An 18517-nucleotide genomic window follows, 5' to 3' on the forward strand; every position below is an offset into this window, starting at 1 on the left:
CGACCATGAGTGAGTGAGTGAGTGAGCATGTTGACTGCCTCATGTGTCCAGCATGGCCATGTGTGAGTGAGTATGTTGACTGCCTCATGTGTCCAGCATGGCCATGTGTGAGTGAGTGAGCATGTTGACTGCCTCGTGTGTCCAGCATGGCCATGAGTGAGTGAGTGAGCATGTTGACTGCCTCATGTGTCCAGCATGGCCATGTGTGAGTGAGCATGTTGACTGCCTCATGTGTCCAGCATGGCCATGAGTGAGTGAGTGAGCATGTTGACTGCCTCATGTGTCCAGCACGACCATGAGTGAGTGAGTGAGTGAGCATGTTGACTGCCTCATGTGTCCAGCATGGCCATGAGTGAGTGAGCATGTTGACTGCCTCATGTGTCCAGCATGGCCATGAGAGTGAGTGAGCATGTTGACTGCCTCATCTATCCAGCATGGCCATGAGTGAGTGAGTGAGCATGTTGACTGCCTCATGTATCCAGCATGGCCATGAGTGAGTGAGTGAGCATGTTGACTGCCTCATGTGTCCAGCATGGCCATGAGTGAGTGAGTGAGCATGTTGACTGCCTCATGTGTCCAGCATGGCCATGAGTGAGTGAGCATGTTGACTGCCTCATGTGTCCAGCATGGCCATGTGTGAGTGAGTGAGCATGTTGACTGCCTCATGTGTCCAGCATGGCCATGTGTGAGTGAGCATGTTGACTGCCTCATGTGTCCAGCATGGCCATGTGTGAGTGAGCATGTTGACTGCCTCATGTGTCCAGCATGGCCATGTGTGAGTGAGCATGTTGACTGCCTCATGTATCCAGCATGGCCATGAGTGAGTGAGTGAGCATGTTGACTGCCTCATGGGCATGGCCGTGAGTGAGTGAGTGAGCATGTTGACTGCCTCATGTATCCAGCATGGCCATGAGTGAGTGAGCATGTTGACTGCCTCACGTGTCCAGCATGGCCATGAGTGAGTGAGTGAGCATGTTGACTGCCTCATGGGCATGGCCGTGAGTGAGTGAGTGAGCATGTTGACTGCCTCATGTATCCAGCATGGCCATGAGTGAGTGAGCATGTTGACTGCCTCATGTGTCCAGCATGGCCATGAGTGAGTGAGTATGTTGACTGCCTCATGTGTCCAGCATGGCCCTTTTGTGGTGGGCTGGGCTGGAAGCAACATGATTTTATGCATCCAACAGTGGAGGAGTATCTGAGTGTGAGTGAGTGAACATGTTGTTGCAGGTGCTGAAGCCTTTATTCAGGACATAGAGATGATGATTGGGCGACAGAACGTTCACTGGCACCGCTACTTCACACTGTTCTGGAAGTTTCTGACTCCGGCCACACTGCTGGTGAGTGGATGGCAGGGAGTCAGCGACACACACCTGGGTTTTTTGGGTTTTTTCCCGTTAATTTCTTCTTCAGTTTTACTGAAATAATCCAGTGTTCTTTTTGTCAGCTCTGAAGATTTGCATTTGAAAATACAATAAGTTTAAGTACGTGTAAGAGATAAAGGACGTTATGACAAATGTATGTTTGCATGGATGTAAATGACCTTTTTCATGCACATAATAGGTGACTGTGTATATTTAAAGGTCAATATAAAAATGTATGAATGCACAGATGGAAAGGACAGTTATATACTTGGATTTATAGGGTGGGTTTGTATTTTTCAACTACACATTGAAGTAGATAATGTTACATGTCTACAAAAAGACATTCCAGGCTGGATTGTGTTGTCACACATGTCTACAAAAAGACATTCCAGGCTGGATTGTGGCATGTCACACATGTCTACAAAAAGACATTCCAGGCTGGATTGTGTTGTCACACATATCTTCAAAAACACATTACCTGCTGGATTGTGTTACACATATCTTCAAAAACACATTGCCTGCTGGATTGTGGTATGTCACACATATCTTCAAAAACACATTCCAGGCTGGATTGTGTTACACATATCTTCAAAAACACATTCCAGGCTGGATTGTGTTACACATATCTTCAAAAACACATTGCCTGCTGGATTGTGGTATGTCACACATATCTTCAAAAACACATTGCCTGCTGGATTGTGTTACACATATCTTCAAAAACACATTCCAGGCTGGATTGTGTTACACATATCTTCAAAAACACATTGCCTGCTGGATTGTGGTATGTCACACATATCTTCAAAAACACATTACCTGCTGGATTGTGGTATGTCACACATATCTACAAAAACACATTACCTGCTGGCTTCAGCTGGCTGTGCAGCCAATTTCATGCCACATGTTATATGCAATTAGTAGTTGTCTTCAATTTCATTCAAAGTGATGTGTTGGGTAGGGGGATGTGGGTAGGGGGATGTATGTATGTGTAGTGCATTTGTGTGTGTGTGTGTATGTGTGTATATGTGTGTGTGTGTGTGTGTATTGTATGTGGATGTGTGTGTGCATAGTGTGTGTGTGTGCATTGTGTTTGTGTGTTTAGTTTAACATCTTTTTTCATAAATGTGTGAGTACGTGTGTGTGTGTGTGTGTGTTCTTCTGTGCGTGTGTTTCTTTTAGTTAAACATAATTTCAGGGTGTTAAATGTGTGTGTGTGTGTGTGTTCAGTTTAACATCTTTTTTCATAAATGTGTGAGTACGTGTGTGTGTGTGTGTTTGTGTGTTTGTTTAGTTTAATATATTTTTTCATAAGTGTGTGTGTGTGTGTGTGTATGTGTGTGTGTGTGTGCAGTTCCTGCTGCTGTTCAACTGGGTGCAGTACACACGCATGTCGTACGGAGGACAGCTGTACCCCATGTGGGCCGAGCTGGTGGGCTGGATGATGGCCGTGATCCCCGTCATCCTCATCCTCTCCATCAGTGTCTACAAGTTCCTGCAGTCCCCACCTGACAGATCTGTGGTGCAGGTAATCAGTGTTGTTACCTCACTGTCCTACAGGTAATGTTCCTGCAGTCCCCACCTGACAGATCTGTGGTGCAGGTAATCAGTGTTGTTACCTCACTGTCCTACAGGTAATGTTCCTGCAGTCCCCACCTGACAGATCTGTGGTGCAGGTAATCAGTGTTGTTACCTCACAATCTGTCCTACAGGTAATGTCCTTTCCTCACACTGTCCAACAGGTAGTGTCCTTTTTCTTACACTGTCCAACAGGTAATGTCCTTTCATCACACTGTCCAACAGGTAGTGTCCTTTCCTCACATTCTGTCCAACAGATAATGTTCTTTCCTCACACTGTCCAACAGGTAGTGTCCTTTTTCTTACACTGTCCAACAGATAGTGTCCTTTTTCTTACACTGTCCAACAGGTAGTGTCCTTTCCTCACACTGTCCAACAGGTAGTGTCCTTTCCTCACACTCTGTCCAACAGATAATGTCCTTTCATCACACTGTCCAACAGGTAGTGTCCTTTCCTCACACTGTCCAACAGGTCGTGTCCTTTCCTCACACTCTGTCCAACAGGTAATGTCCTTTTCTCACACTGTCCAACAGGTAATGTCCTTTCCTCACACTGTCCAACAGGTAATGTTCTTTCCTCACACTGTCCAACACGTAGTGTCCTTTCCTCACACTGTCCAACAGGTAGTGTCCTTTCCTCACACTGTCCAACAGGTAATGTTCTTTCCTCACACTGTCCAACAGGTAATGTCCATTCATCACACTGTCCTACAGGTAATGTCCTTTCCTCACACTGTCCAACAGGTAATGTCCATTCATCACACTGTCCTACAGGTAATGTCCTTTCCTCACACTGTCCAACAGATAATGTCCTTTCCTCTCACTGTCCAACAGGTAATGTCCTTTCCTCACACTCTGTCTTACAGGTAATGTCCATTCATCACACTGTCCAACAGGTAATGTCCTTTCCTCACACTCTGTCTTGCAGGTAATGTCCTTTCCTTACACTGTCCAACAGGTAATGTCCTTTCCTCACACTTTGTCCAACAGGTAATGTCCTTTCCTCACACTTTGTCCAACAGGTAATGTCCTTTCCTCACACTCTTGTCATACAGGTAATGTCCTTTACTTTCACTATGTCCTACAGGTAATGTCCTTTCTTCACACTCTGTCCTACAGATAATGCCTTTCCTCTCACTCTGTCTTACAGGTAATGTCCTTACTTATCTCATCTTACCATCAGTAAATTTAGATCGGCTTTCATTGAATTCCGTTTTGGTATAAATGAACTAAAAATAAATCGGCGTTATCGTGATGTTTTGAAAAACTGCCCATGTGGTGGTAGAATAGAGAACGAACTACATGTACTAACAGCCTGTCCATTATATGATGATATTAGAAGGAAATATTTGCTTAAGCATATGCAAAATATTAGAAATCTGTCATTATCTTTTCTGCTGCAAAACGAAAGTTGTAATGTGACCAGAAATGTTGCAATGTTTGTTTTTTATGCATTAAGACTGAGAGAAGAGCACTCTCAGCCCTAAACAGACATATCAGCCCTGTGCTTTTCATTTAGTTTACTTGTTCTCAGTGAGCTCACTGTGTATTAAGTGGATTGTTTTCGTTCTTCCTATTTTATTTTAGTTAAGCTGTGTGTGCAACACGTGCACCCAAAACGTATACAGGTCGGTGACCTTACATTAAAATTCTTGCGTTCTTGCGTTCCTTGGCTGTAGGAGGAGCCCAGGTGAGGCTGTAGGAGAAGCCCAGGTGTGGCTGTAGGAGAAGCCCAGGTGTGGGAAGCCTAGGTGTGGGAAGCCCAGGTGTGGCTGTAGGAGAAGCCCAGGTGTGGGAAGCCTAGGTGTGGGAAGCCCAGGTGTGGCTGTAGGAGAAGCCCAGGTGTGGGAAGCCCAGGTGCGGCTGTTGGAGGAACTCAGGTGTGGCTGTAGGAGCCCAGGTGTGGGAAGCCCAGGTGTGGCTGTTGGAGGAACTCAGGTGTGGCAGTAGGAGGAGCCCAGGTGTGGCAGTAGGAGGAGCCCAGGTGTGGGAAGCCCATGTGTGGCTGTAGGAGGAGCCCAGGTGTGGCTGTAGGAGGAGCCCAGGTGTGGGAAGCCCATGTGTGGCTGTAGGAGGAGCCCAGGTGTGGGAAGCCCAGGTGTGGCTGTAGGAGGAGCCCAGGTGTGGGAAGCCCATGTGTGGCTGTAGGAGGAGCTCAGGTGTGGGAAGCCCAGGTGTGGCTGTAGGAGGAGCCCAGGTGTGGGAAGCCCATGTGTGGCTGTAGGAGGAGCCCAGGTGTGGGAAGCCCATGTGTGGCTGTAGGAGGAGCCCAGGTGTGGGAAGCCCAGGTGTGGCTGTAGGAGGAGCCCAGGTGTGGGAAGCCCAGGTGTGGCTGTAGGAGGAGCCCAGGTGTGGGAAGCCCAGGTGTGGCTGTAGGAGGAGCCCAGGTGTGGGAAGCCCAGGTGTGGCTGTAGTGGGAGCTCAGGTGTGGGAAGCCCATGTGTGGCTGTAGGAGGAGCCCAGGTGTGGGAAGCCCATGTGTGGCTGTAGGAGGAGCCCAGGTGTGGGAAGCCCAGGTGTGGCTGTAGTGGGAGCTCAGGTGTGGCTCTTAGAGGAGACCAGATGTGGCTGTAGGAGGAGCCCAGGTGTGATTGTAGGAGGAGCCCAGGTGTGGGAAGCCCAGGTGTGGCTGTAGTGGGAGCTCAGGTGTGGCTCTTAGAGGAGACCAGATGTGGCTGTAGGAGGAGCCCAGGTGTGGCTGTAGGAGGAGCCCAGGTGTGGGAAGCCCAGGTGTGGCTGTAGGAGGAGCCCAGGTGTGGGAAGCCCAGGTGTGGCTGTAGGAGGAGCCCAGGTGTGGGAAGCCCAGGTGTGGCTGTAGGAGGAGCTCAGGTGTGGGAAGCCCAGGTGTGGTTGTAGGAGAGGCCCAGGTGTGGGAAGCCCAGGTGTGATTGTAGGAGGAGCCCAGGTGTGGGAAGCCCAGGTGTGGCTGTTGGAGGAGTTCAGGTGTGGCTGTAGGAAAAGCCCAGCCACACAGGAGGAACCCAGGTGTGGGAAGCCCGTGTGTAGCTGTTGATGGGAAAGGGAGATAAGTGGTGTTGGGGTAATGCCCCTTCAGTAGTGCAGAGTAAGTGTAGCAAACACAAGACACAAGGTCTATTCCATTCTTATGTTTAAAAGCCAGGCATTGATAATGTCCTGAACAGGTTATTGAGAGGGATCAGGATGGTGTGAGAGAGAAGAAAATAATGTATATTGTTCAGAAGTTGAGATTTTATTTTTATGATTTGAATGTTTACCTGATATGCATGCTTCTGTCTCTTGTCTGATGGTCCATGGCCATCATGATGTAGGCATTTTACTACAGAGGCCATAATGTTGGCATTTTACTACAGAGGTCATAATGTAGGCATTTTACTACAGAGGCCATAATGTTGGTATCTTACTACAGAGGCCATAATGTAGGCATTTTACTACAGAGGCCATAATGTAGGCATTTTACTACAGAGGCCATAATGTAGGCATTTTACTACAGAGGCCATAATGTTGGTATCTTACTACAGCGGTCATAATGTAGGCATTTTACTACAGAGGCCATAATGTTGGTATCTTACTACAGCGGTCATAATGTAGGCATTTTACTACAGAGGCCATAATGTTGGTATCTTACTACAGCGGTCATAATGTAGGCATTTTACTACAGAGGCCATAATGTTGGTATCTTACTACAGTGGTCATAATGTAGGCATTTTACTGTAGAGGTCATAATGTTGGTATCTTACTACAGCGGTCATAATGTAGGCATTTTACTACAGAGGTCATAATGTTGGTATCTTACTACAGCGGTCATAATGTAGGCATTTTACTACAGAGGTCATAATGTAGGCATTTTACTACAGAGGTCATAATGTTGGTATCTTACTACAGCGGTCATAATGTAGGCATTTTACTACAGAGGTCAGTCATAATGTTTAGTATCTTACTACAGCGGTCATAATGTAGGCATTTTACTACAGAGGTCATAATGTTGGTATCTTACTACAGCGGTCATAATGTAGGCATTTTACTACAGAGGTTATAATGTTGGTATCTTACTACAGTGGTCATAATGTAGGTATTTTACTACAGAGGTCATAATGTTGGTATCTTACTACAGCAGTCATAATGTTTGTATCTTACTACAAAACACAAGCCGCATGCAACAAAATAAGGCCAAAAGGATACGCTGAACAGCCGAAAAAAGCGTAAGACGAGACAGAGCGTAAACCTGACAAGATGGCGTGGAGAGCCTTGGCCAAAGGAATGATTAAGCGCTTATAGTTTTTAGAGGCGTTTGATTGGCTGAGAGCGGGTGGGCCCGTCTTTTCACTGTTAGCCGCGCGAAATTTGGCCAAGCAGAGCAAACCAATAGGCCTAGTTTGCATCAGTTTGACATGGTCCAGTATTTGACACCAAACATAATGTTTGTATCTTACTACAGCAGTCATAATGTAGGTATTATACTACAGCGGTCATAATATAGATATTTTACTGCAGAGGTCATAATGTAGGTATTTCACTACAGAGGTCATAATGTTGGTCATTATGTTGGTATCTTACTACAGAGGTCATAATGTTGGTATTTATAATGTAGGTATTTTACTACAGCGGTCATAATATTGGCATTTTACCATAATGTTGGTATCTTACTACAGCAGTCATAATGTTGGTAGTTTACTACAGAAGTGATAATGTTGGTATCTTATTACAGCGGTCATAATGTAGGTATTTTACAAAAAGCGGTCATAATGTTAGCATTTTACTACAGAGGTCATAATGTTGGTATCTCACTACAGCGGTCATAGTGTTGGTATTTTAGTACAGAGGTCATAATGTTTGTAATTTACTACAGCAGTCAAAATGTTGGTATTTTAGTACAGAGGTCACAGTGTAGGTATTCTACTATAGAAGTATTATTTGGTATTTTACTACAGAGATCATAATGTTGGTATATATTACTACAGTGGTTATAATGTTAGTATTTTACTACAGAGGTCATATTGCTGATATTTTACTACAGTGGTCATAATGTAGGAATTTATGATGTAGGTCTACAGCAGTCATAATGTAGGTATTTTACTGCATTGGTCATAATGTAGATATTTATGATGTAGGTATTTACCCACAGTGATCATAATGTAGGTATTTATAATGTAGGTATTTTACAACAGCAGTCATAAAAGTAGGTATTTTACTACAACGGTCATAATGTAGGTATTTTACTACAGCGGTCATAATGTAGGTTTTTATATTGTATAGTGTGGGTATTTTACAAAGAGGTCATTATGTGGGTATTTATAATGTAGGTATTTTACTACAGCAGTTATAATAGGGGTATTTTATGAGGTAGGTATTTTACTACAGCGGTCATAATGTAGGTATTTTACTACAGCGGTCATAATGTAATATTTTACTACAGCGGTCATAATGTAGGTATTTATAATGTGGGTATTTTACTACAGAGGTCATAATGTGGGTATTTATAACATAGGTATTTTACTACAGCAGTTATAAGGTTGGTATTTATGAGGTAGGTATTTTACTACAGTGGTCATAATGTAGGTATTTTACTACAGTGGTTATAATGTAATGTAGGTATTTAACTACAGTGGTCATAACGTAGGTATTTGTAATGTGGGTATTTTATGACAGAGGTCATAATGTAGGTATTTATAATGTAGGTATTTTACTACAGCAGTTGTAATGTAGGTATTTATGATGTAGGTATTTTACTACAGCGGTCATAATGTAGGTATTTATAACATAGGTATTTATTACAGTAGTCATAATGTAGGTATCTTACTACAGTGGTCATAATGTAGGTATTTCTGTCTGTTGTATTTTCCTACAGAGGTTGTCTGATGAACATCATGTCTGTTGTATTTTTCCACAGATGTCTGTTGTCTGATGAACATCATGACTGTGGTATTTTCCCACAGAGGTTATCTGTTGTCTGATGAACATCATGTCTGTTGTATTTTCCCACAGATGTTGTCTGTTGTCTGAACATCATGTCTGTTGTATTTTCCCACAGATGTTGTCTGGTGAACATCATGTCTGTTGTATTTTCCTACAAATGTTGTCTGGTGAACATCAAGTCTGTTGTATTTTCCTACAGAGGTTGTCTGTTGTCTGGTGAACATCATGTCTGTGGTATTTTTCCACAGATGTTGCCTGATGAAGATGTTGTCTGTTGTCTGATGAACATCATGTCTGTGGTATTTTCCTACAGAGGTTGTCTGTTGTCTGGAGAACATCATGTCTGTGGTATTTTCTCACAGATGTCTGATGAACATCATGTCTGTTGTATTTTCCCACAGATGTTGTCTGATGAACATCATGTTGGTTGTATTTTCCCACAGATGTCTTTTGTCTGGTGAACACCATGTCTGTTGTATTTTCCCACAGAGGTTGTCAGATGAATATCATGTCTGTTGTATTTTCCCACAGAGGTTGTCTGTTGTCTGGTGAACATCATGTCTGTTGTATTTTCCCACAGAGGTTGTCTGTTGTCTGGTGAACATCATGTCTGTGGTATTTTCCCACAGACGTTGTCGGTTGTCTGATGAACATCATCATGTCTGTTGTATTTTCCCACAGAGGCTGCGTTACCTGCTGAAACCCACCCCACACTGGGGACCTGCCCACAAAGTACCTAAGTACGACGTTGACACTGAAACTCCGGCAGAAAGAACGTTGACCAACCCTGGCTTTGCTAGTTCCTCCCTCAATCCTTTCGAGACACGCATGTGAAAGGACTGATTGTAGACATGTCTTGGCCAGCTGCTGTGTCCCAGAGGTGTGTATCAGGAAGTAAAGCAGAGTTGTTTTGCTCAGAAGCCTGCTTTGAACAGCTCAAAAGCAGACTGGTCTTTAATTTGGATTTTGCTGAAAATGAATGGAAGTATTTGAGAAAAAACATTGAATTGATGATCTGATGCTTTGTGTGACGTAAAGCACATTGGATTTTGGTTTGACATTTAGAGTATGTGTATGTAAATATACATATGTTAAATAGATAGACGGTAGAGAGAGAGAGAGAGAGAGAGAGAGAGAGAGAGAGAGAGAGAGAGAGAGAGAGAGAGTATATATATAGACAGACAGAGAGAGACCTTAGTAAATGACCCTAATATGACTACTGGTAATATAAGGAAGGATTCCAAAGTACTTAGTGACCATCATTCATTCCCTCAAAGCAGTCTCACTGAAACATAGTAGATTAATCACTAGAATTCAGGAGTACACATGTAAGCCTGTAAGCCACTAACTCATATCTTGACAGGCACTGGCTTATTTTGTCTAAACAATTTTTAAAAAGAAAGAAAAAGAAGAGAAAAAACGACCAGCTTGTCGCTATCCTTTATTGAGGTGATGGGGGGCAGGGAGAATAAGGCATTTTCTTGTTTTTTGCATTTTGTTGTAATATGTGATAGAACACAGATCTGCTTTGGGCCAATGGACTTTTGTAATGGAGTGGAAAGTATGGGTGACTTTCTCCTGGGATGCTTGTAATGGAGTGGAAAGTATGGCTGACTTTCTCATGGGATGCTTGTAATGGAGTGGAAAGTATGGCTGACTTTCTCATGGGATGCTTGTAATGGAGTGGAAAGTATGGCTGACTTTCTCATGGGATGCTTGTAATGGAGTGGAAAGTATGGGTGACTTTCTCCTGGGATGCTTGTAATGGAGTGGAAAGTATGGCTGACTTTCTCCTGGGATGCTTGTAATGGAGTGGAAAGTATGGGTGACTTTCTCCTGGGATGCTTGTAATGGAGTGGAAAGTATGGCTGACTTTCTCATGGGATGCTTGTAATGGAGTGGAAAGTATGGCTGACTTTCTCCTGGGATGCTTGTAATGGAGTGGAAAGTATGGCTGACTTTCTCATGGGATGCTTGTAATGGAGTGGAAAGTATGGCTGACTTTCTCCTGGAATGCTGGGTACATTGAAATGACAATTGCTTGAAGTGGACAGACTTTCTGTTTGTCTGTTGGTGTGAAAGAATAACAATTGTCTATAGACACAGTCTCCATACAGGTTTATTAAACTATGACAGCTTTTGACACTCCGAATGTTCGATACAGCTACACAGGGAAGAATAACAGCCTTATGTAGTAATTGATAATGTTATATGTATACATCTACTGATATGCCAGTTTGTTGTCTGTTTGGAACAGAATCGCAGCAGTGTCAAAACATTGTTTTGCACTGGAGAAGTTGCAATATTAAAGACAACTTGTTTTGCACAGGAGAAGCTGCAGTTTTAAGGCCAACCTAAGTGTCCTGGCTTTATAGAATAGCTACCAAGATTGATACATTTTAGTGAAGAAAGAATTGGCTTGTGTGGTGACACCCCCCTCCCCCCATAGAAATCATTCCTAGTGACTCGACTTCATGTCATAGTTTCTGATTTGACCCAGTAGAATTTATTCCTGGTTAATACTTCAAGTCGTCATTGGTGATGGCAGCTTTTTGGTATCTGCCATCTGTAGCATGACAGATTTATTGTGCGCAGTTACTGATGAGTATGTAGATCTGACTGAAGGAGGACAATATGCCAATGTGGAGCATGATAATATTTAAAGAGGACAATATGGAAATGTCCAGCATGAGAATATTTAAAGAGGAGAATATGGAAATGTCCAGCATGAGAATATTTAAATGGTTTTGTTTTGAGAGCCTGCAGATGGCAGCAACAGTAGAAGAAAAAACAAAGAAGAAAAAGTAGAAAAAAGAAAGAAAAATGGCCAGCTATGAATTCCTGGTCAGCAGTCAGGGATTGCAGACTTCAGGGAGACACCAAGTATGGTCAGTATTTGATTTCAGCCAACTCCTGTCATGTTCAGGGCTGCAAAGTTTGGAAAAATGGATTTTTGTTTGTTTTTGAGTTGCTTGTTAATGAAGATTTATGTACATTTATCATGCCAAGAGATTGCCTGTGTGCCTTAATCCTTCTGGCTCTGGCGCCTGTCCCCTCACTGCCTTTGTTTGTGGCTATCTTTCAGTTGTGGGCTGTGCCTGCTTTCACCATTTACATTATTTGATCTGCTGAGCCTGTTTTGCAAGTGTAACTTGTGTACAGAATTGAAAGAGCATTGAAATACCAGTATACATTGCCATTTATTTTCCTGGTAGGGTATTTTTGATGTAAGATTATTATGATCATAATCATAATCCTTTAAGAATTCATTGTAAATGGTGACATGATGCACGGTCTGTTTTGGATATTGTATCATACACATATGTGCATGATTTATTGTGAGTTGTTTTGTTACTATTGTAAACACATATGTGCATGATTTATTGTGAGGTGTTTTAATTGTTACTGACTATCATACACACACGTGTGTGTGTGTGGTGACTTGCATATCAACTAATACAGTTGCTGAAAGGCGGTTTGGGATACATACGATATTGGTGACAATTTATGTATTGTATATCATTTCATGTTAACATATGCAATTGTTGATTTATTTTTATCGATATAATTATCATTTTAAGGGCTGGGTGCTTTCTTTGCTTTATGCTGTGTTGACCTGAAGATGGATACCTTCCTTTATGGCTATTGTGTTGAATTTGTTTCCTTTTTTTCTCCCTCAACATGTGTACAAGATACAATATTTGAATCACCTTCTGCATTTTGAGACCAACATCTAACACTGAACTAGACGAGAGAGCCTGGCAAATGTTGAGCCATGTAAAACCAGTCATGAAAAACGTAAGAAAGGTAGGGTGAATTGTGTATCATTCACTCCAGTTATCGACCACCCCACCTGACCTATACCTGTGCCACACCTGGGACACAGACGCCCCCAACAAGCACTGTGCAGCCATCCCTGTCCTGTGTCAGTCACTGCAGCTGTCCCCAGGTGTGGCCTGTCCTCTTCACAGTGGTCTCCAGGTGTGGCCTGTCCTCTTCACAATGGTCTCCAGCTGTCCCCAGGTGTGGCCTGTCCTCTTCACAATGGTCTCCAGCTGTCCCCAGGTGTGACCTGTCCTCTTCACAATGGTCTCCAACTGTCCCCAGGTGTGGCCTGTTCTCTTCATGTCTGTCCCCAGGTGTGGCCTGTCCTCTTCACAATGGTCTCCAGGTGTGACCTGTCCTCTTCACAATGGTCTCCAGCTGTCCCCAGGTGTGGCCTGTCCTCTTCACAATGGTCTCCAGGTGTGACCTGTCCTCTTCACAATGGTCTCCAGGTGTCCCCAGGTGTGACCTGTCCTCTTCACAATGGTCTCCAGCTGTCCCCAGGTGTGACCTGTCCTCTTCACAATGGTCTCCAGGTGTCCCCAGGTGTGGCCTGTCCTCTTCACAATGGTCTCCAGGTGTCCCCAGGTGTGGCCTGTCCTCTTCATGTCTGTCCCCAGGTGTGGCCTGTCCTCTTCATGTCTGTCCCCAGGTCACAGCGCCACATATTCCTTGGACACCCTTCTCCGCTGTGGGTTCCAGGTGAGGGCTTGCTGTGTGACACTGGATGCAGGCTTGGGGAGTGTGTGACCGATCCATCTCCAGTGTCTTTGGAGATTCTCTTCTGAAGGCTGTGGTCTTGTTGGCTCCCATGTGTCTTCATTACTGATTTTCTCTGACCAGCGAATCTGAAGAATCCTTCTGAAGCAGGTGTTGATGAAAGTTTGGATTCTCTTCATGGCGGTGACAATGGTTCAGCAGGTCTCTGCTTCATAAAGTGTGACTGGTTTCACAGTGGTGTTGACGATCCTGGTCATGAAGGTGACTGTCACATCTCTGGATCTACAGACATTCTCCAGCTGATAAAAAGCTGCCCAGGTCTGACCAGTGCGACTTAGCGTTTGTTCCACCCTGCTTCACACATATTTATGAATTCTCATGGATTTGTTCCCACATACGCTTGACATTTAGTTAATCAGAATTAGGTGCAGAGACAGAGCACTTCAAAGTACATCATGACTTTGTAATTTACACACAGGACAAAATATTGAGTTGGTGGTGTGTTTTGAGATTATGATTACCAACATTTACATGTTTGAAACAATTTTTGATGTTTTGAATATCATATGCAAGATTTGTGTATGTGTGTGAATTGAGTTTCAGTATGCGTATTTGTTTTTTGCATTCTGGAGTGTGTGTGTGTGTGTGTGTGTGTGTGTGTGTGTGTGTGTGTGTTCAACCCAATAACAGTTTACTCTAGAGCTGCTGTGATGATGTTCACTTGCTGGGTGAAGAAGCAGTTGTATCAAAATAGTTGTACATATTTTATGTGTTTTCACATATCACACCAACTTTAGTAGGTGGCTGATGGCAAGACAGGGAGGGCACTATGTCATCGCTCAGGAATCTAGTTCCTAATTAATACTGTTATAGTATCTCCTGTTTTTCTCCTCCTTCCATCCTTGTACCAATTGCAGCATGAGTGCACGTGTGTGCTCCTGAAGTGCACAAGTTATCAGTAAACCCCAGTTGATGTATTCCCATGTGCTCAGGTGGAGAAAAAAAAAAATCATCTATGCAGAGTGGCAACTCTCCATACCTGGAGAAGATTTTGTGTTGGTTTCTTGCTGCTTTTTGTTTTGACTGATGTGCTGTGATGCTTGCAAAAACAAAACAAAAATTTCAGCATGTTTTTCCGTTACAAATGTTTCATTTTGTGATTGCTCAATATGTGGTGCCTTATTTGGTGTTTGTAGCCTACGAGTGTGATGTGAGCCATGTTTTATAGATCTTAAAGTTTTTAAGGCAAGTGTCTGCAGGTTTGACAGTTTGCACTTTTGAGATCTGATAAGCTTTAATCTTATCTTACCAGGTGTCTTGTAGATATAACAATCTCTTAAAGTTTTAGCTGTATATATATATTTTAAAATCAGCAGCTGTGTGTTCCAGTTGACCCCTGAGTAGGGATATTTCAAGTGTTGCAGAAGTCAACCCTGTTTGCTTCAGCATTTAAGATATTTTTTTTATGTGTATATAAAGTATCAGTTTTGGTGTTCTTTTATGAAATATTTTATCTAATCATATTCATTATGCTGCTGAGTATGGGTAAAGTATTTAAGATATCAGACATATTCTGAATCTATCACTTGATACAAAAGCTGTTCAGTAAGTTCATAAGATCTGAGATGTGGCTGAGTCATTGTGACAAAGGTTGTTCAGTAAGTTCTGAGATGTGGCTGAGTCATTGATACAAAGGCTGTTCAGTAAGTTCTGAGATGTGGCTGAGTCATTGTGACAAAGGGAAAGATCTGAGATGTGGCTGAGTCATTGTGACAAAGGTTGTTCAGTAAGTTCTGAGATGTGGCTGAGTCATTGTGACAAAGGGAAAGATCTGAGATGTGGCTGAGTCATTGATACAAAGGTTGTTCAGTAAGTTCTGAGATGTGGCTGAGTCATTGATACAAAGGCTGTTCAGTAAGTTCTGAGATGTGGCTGAGTCATTGTGACAAAGGGTAAGATCTGAGATGTGGCCGAGTCACTGCTACAAAGGCTGTTCAGTAAGTTCTGAGATGTGGCTGAGTCATTGATACAAAGGCTGTTCAGTAAGATCTGAGATGTGGCCGAGTCATTGATACAAAGGCTGTTCAGTAAGATCTGAGATGTGGCCGAGTCATTGATACAAAGGCTGTTCAGTAAGATCTGAGATGTGGCCGAGTCATTGATACAAAGGCTGTTCAGTAAGTTCTGAGATGTGGCCGAGTCATTGATACAAAGGCTGTTCAGTAAGTTCTGAGATGTGGCTTTCTGAGAACACATACTGGCAAGCAGACTAGTCCAGTGTCTGGATGCACCCTCCCTCAGCCGTGAAGCACTGGGTCATCCTCTCAAAGCACCTGTCAGACAGCCGACCATGATTACTGGGGTGTGCTGCAGATAATGCCCTCCAAGTGAGTTCAGGCATCTTCACAAATCTTCTTCCCCTCCAACTGCTTCTAGACGTAAGGAAAAAGAAACCAGTCAAAATGGTCCAGGTCATGTGAGTAAGGCGATGACTAACTTCACATTGTTTCTGGCCAGAAAGTCCAGAGTTGCTGCTGCAGTGTGAGCGCTGGTGTTCTCATGGTGTGGCAGCAGGTCTCGGGTACCCATGAATGGGCGGTGCTTCATCCGTTCCTCAAAGACATTGGGTAGCATTGATTGATAGACAGTTGTCACCATCTTACTTTCCTCAGGAAGGTAAAGACGTTGGGTAGCACTGATTGATAGACAGTTGTCACCATCTTCCTTTCCTCAGGAAGGTAAAGATGTTGGGTAGCATTGATAGACAATTGTCACCATCTTCCTTTCCTCAGGAAGGTAAAGACGTTGGGTAGCACTGATTGATAGACAGTTGTCACCATCTTACTTTCCTCAGGAAGGTAAAGACGTTGGGTAGCACTGATTGATAGACAGTTGTCACCATCTTCCTTTCCTCAGGAAGGTAAAGACGTTGGGTAGCACTGATTGATAGACAGTTGTCACCATCTTCCTTTCCTCAGGAAGGTAAAGACGTTGGGTAGCACTGATTGATAGACAGTTGTCACCATCTTCCTTTCCTCAGGAAGGTAAAGACGTTGGGTAGCATTGATAGACAATTGTCACTATCTTTCTTTCTTCAGGAAGGTATCATTGCTACATGGCCAGATCTGGAGAAGAAACATGTCACCATTTGTTGGCCTGCACTTCTTGATCTCTTGAATGTACAGGTGGCTCCTCACTTGGGAAGACTCATACATCTGACTGTTACTTTATTTCTGGATCATATTGGAAGACCCATGGTCAGTCAGAATTTCCCAAAGGTAATATGAACAGCCTCCATTGAATTTCCTCAGCATACGGGCATGCCATTCGACTCTCTAGCCCTCTTAGCTCTTCAGTTAAGTTGTGAAGGACCAAATGGTCGTAACATATGCTGATGCCAAGCTGATTGTGCACAACTGTACTGGGGTTTCACAATGAAATGCCCTATTTCTACTGGTACGTTCTGGGATAGTCCTCAATCTTTGCTCTCAGAAACTAGGTTCTTCTGGGATAGTCCTTGATCAGTTATTTCACCAGGTTTACATTGTTCTCGGAAGCCTTTGTTACTGGGCAGCCAGTACAGTTTTCTTCCAGTGTCAGTTTTTCTTACCTGAAATTGTACCACCTGAAAACTGGCACTGGAAGGAGATTGCTTCCCAAAACACAAGGATAAACTCTGACATTCATCCACAGACACCTTTTTGAAATCATGCATAATCACTGCACAAGCAGTCACCCTGGCCATACATTTTCTCGATTCAAAATTCACTGGCCATATAAATGACTTACTTTGATTTACCAATTTCTTTAGCCAGTTAAGTTATGCCACATCTTAGAACTTATTGAAAAGCCCTCTATGTGCTGTCAATACATACATTGATAATTTTCACTATAGTAATATGCATTGACAGTTTTGACGATAATAATTTTCATTACAGTTAATCTGCTTTGCTAGTTTTCACTATAGTAATTTGCTTTGACATTTAAAATTTTTTTTTAATTTTATTGAAGGACCAGTTTGATGAATTGGGTTTTGTTGCCGGACACTGCTGGGGGTGTCAGAGTGACAGGAGAATGGGAGGTATGAAGTGTTGATCAACAAAGGTAAACAGTGTACAGTTATTTTCCAGATTAGTGCATTGAATCTCATACACTGGCTTCCAAGATTCTTGATTGGATTTCACTGCTGACAGTATTTTTCTCCTCGGCACAAAAGCCTGTGTGCTGATGCATTGGTCATCATCTGACCTGTCCCCACAACCTCAAGCCACTGACTATTTCAAGTGCCTGAAGATGGATTCTATGAAATTAGCACATGTTTTTATCTTTGCAAAAATAATAATTTTTGTGTGCAGCATTATGAAGTTTGCTCAGTTTGCCGTTTCATTTAAGGCTGTTCTTGTGTACAGATTTATCAGAGTGTCCCTGATGTGAAATATTTTATTAAAGAGGACTAGAGAAAAAGTGTGCCAAATACTTGTGTGCATCTGTGATCTGGACAAAAGCAAGCTAACATGAACTACAAAAAAGTAATAACCCTGTCGATTACTGGTGGGTGCTACTTGAATGCCCAACATATGCACATGTGAATGCACAGCATCTCAGACTTGCATGATGTTAACTATTGTAACAAGATCAACTTTATTGGTCTAGCTTTTGGCAGATATATTCATTCATCTTTAAAATGCAGACTGCATTATGTACATCAGTAAAATACATAAACAGGTCTTCCATGAACTGTTTTCATTAACAATAAATCATATTTAGAAAAAAGTGCCAAGATAAAACAATACATTACATAGCAACTAGCAAGCTCTTGATGATTCAGCATGATTAGGGTAATGATAAATACAGGACTGTGTTCAGCGTGACTCATAACATTCAATACAACTGGGGGCTAATTTCAAGGTGGCATTTCTTAGCTCAGCTACGTTCCCTGACCATTCCATCCAATGTGCTCCTATGTCTCTCCATGCTGTGTCGAAAGCCAATAATAATTCTGAGGGAGACATTCCAAATTCCATACATTCACCCCACCCCCAAGATGCATTGGGCAAATAACAATAAATTGTGACATAGCAGGGAGGGTGTGCTGGCCCCCTTTCATTGGGGACTTTCCCTGGCTTAGGAGCGAGAAGTGGG

At 43.0% G+C, this 18517-nt stretch overlaps 1 protein-coding gene across 4 annotated transcripts in view; it reads left to right on the top strand.

Moving 5' to 3' along the window:
- Window positions 1-13095, top strand: part of LOC143286674 (sodium- and chloride-dependent glycine transporter 1-like) — a 143428-nt gene extending 130333 nt beyond the window's left edge. For 3 of the 4 annotated variants that reach the window (XM_076594310.1, XM_076594313.1, XM_076594312.1), the window contains 3 exons: window positions 1231-1340; window positions 2713-2886; window positions 9512-9996. In XM_076594310.1, the coding sequence (XP_076450425.1) occupies window positions 1231-1340; window positions 2713-2886; window positions 9512-9664 (437 nt within the window). In that variant the 3' untranslated portion in view covers window positions 9665-9996. Of the gene's footprint in view, window positions 1-1230; window positions 1341-2712; window positions 2887-9511; window positions 9997-12969 lie in introns of those variants that run through there. The other variant, XM_076594311.1, reaches the window with a different exon arrangement.
- Window positions 13096-18517: the final 5422 nt, after the last annotated feature.

This window comes from Babylonia areolata, chromosome 10 (genome assembly GCF_041734735.1).
Source record: "Babylonia areolata isolate BAREFJ2019XMU chromosome 10, ASM4173473v1, whole genome shotgun sequence".
Taxonomy (NCBI): domain Eukaryota; kingdom Metazoa; phylum Mollusca; class Gastropoda; order Neogastropoda; family Buccinidae; genus Babylonia; species Babylonia areolata.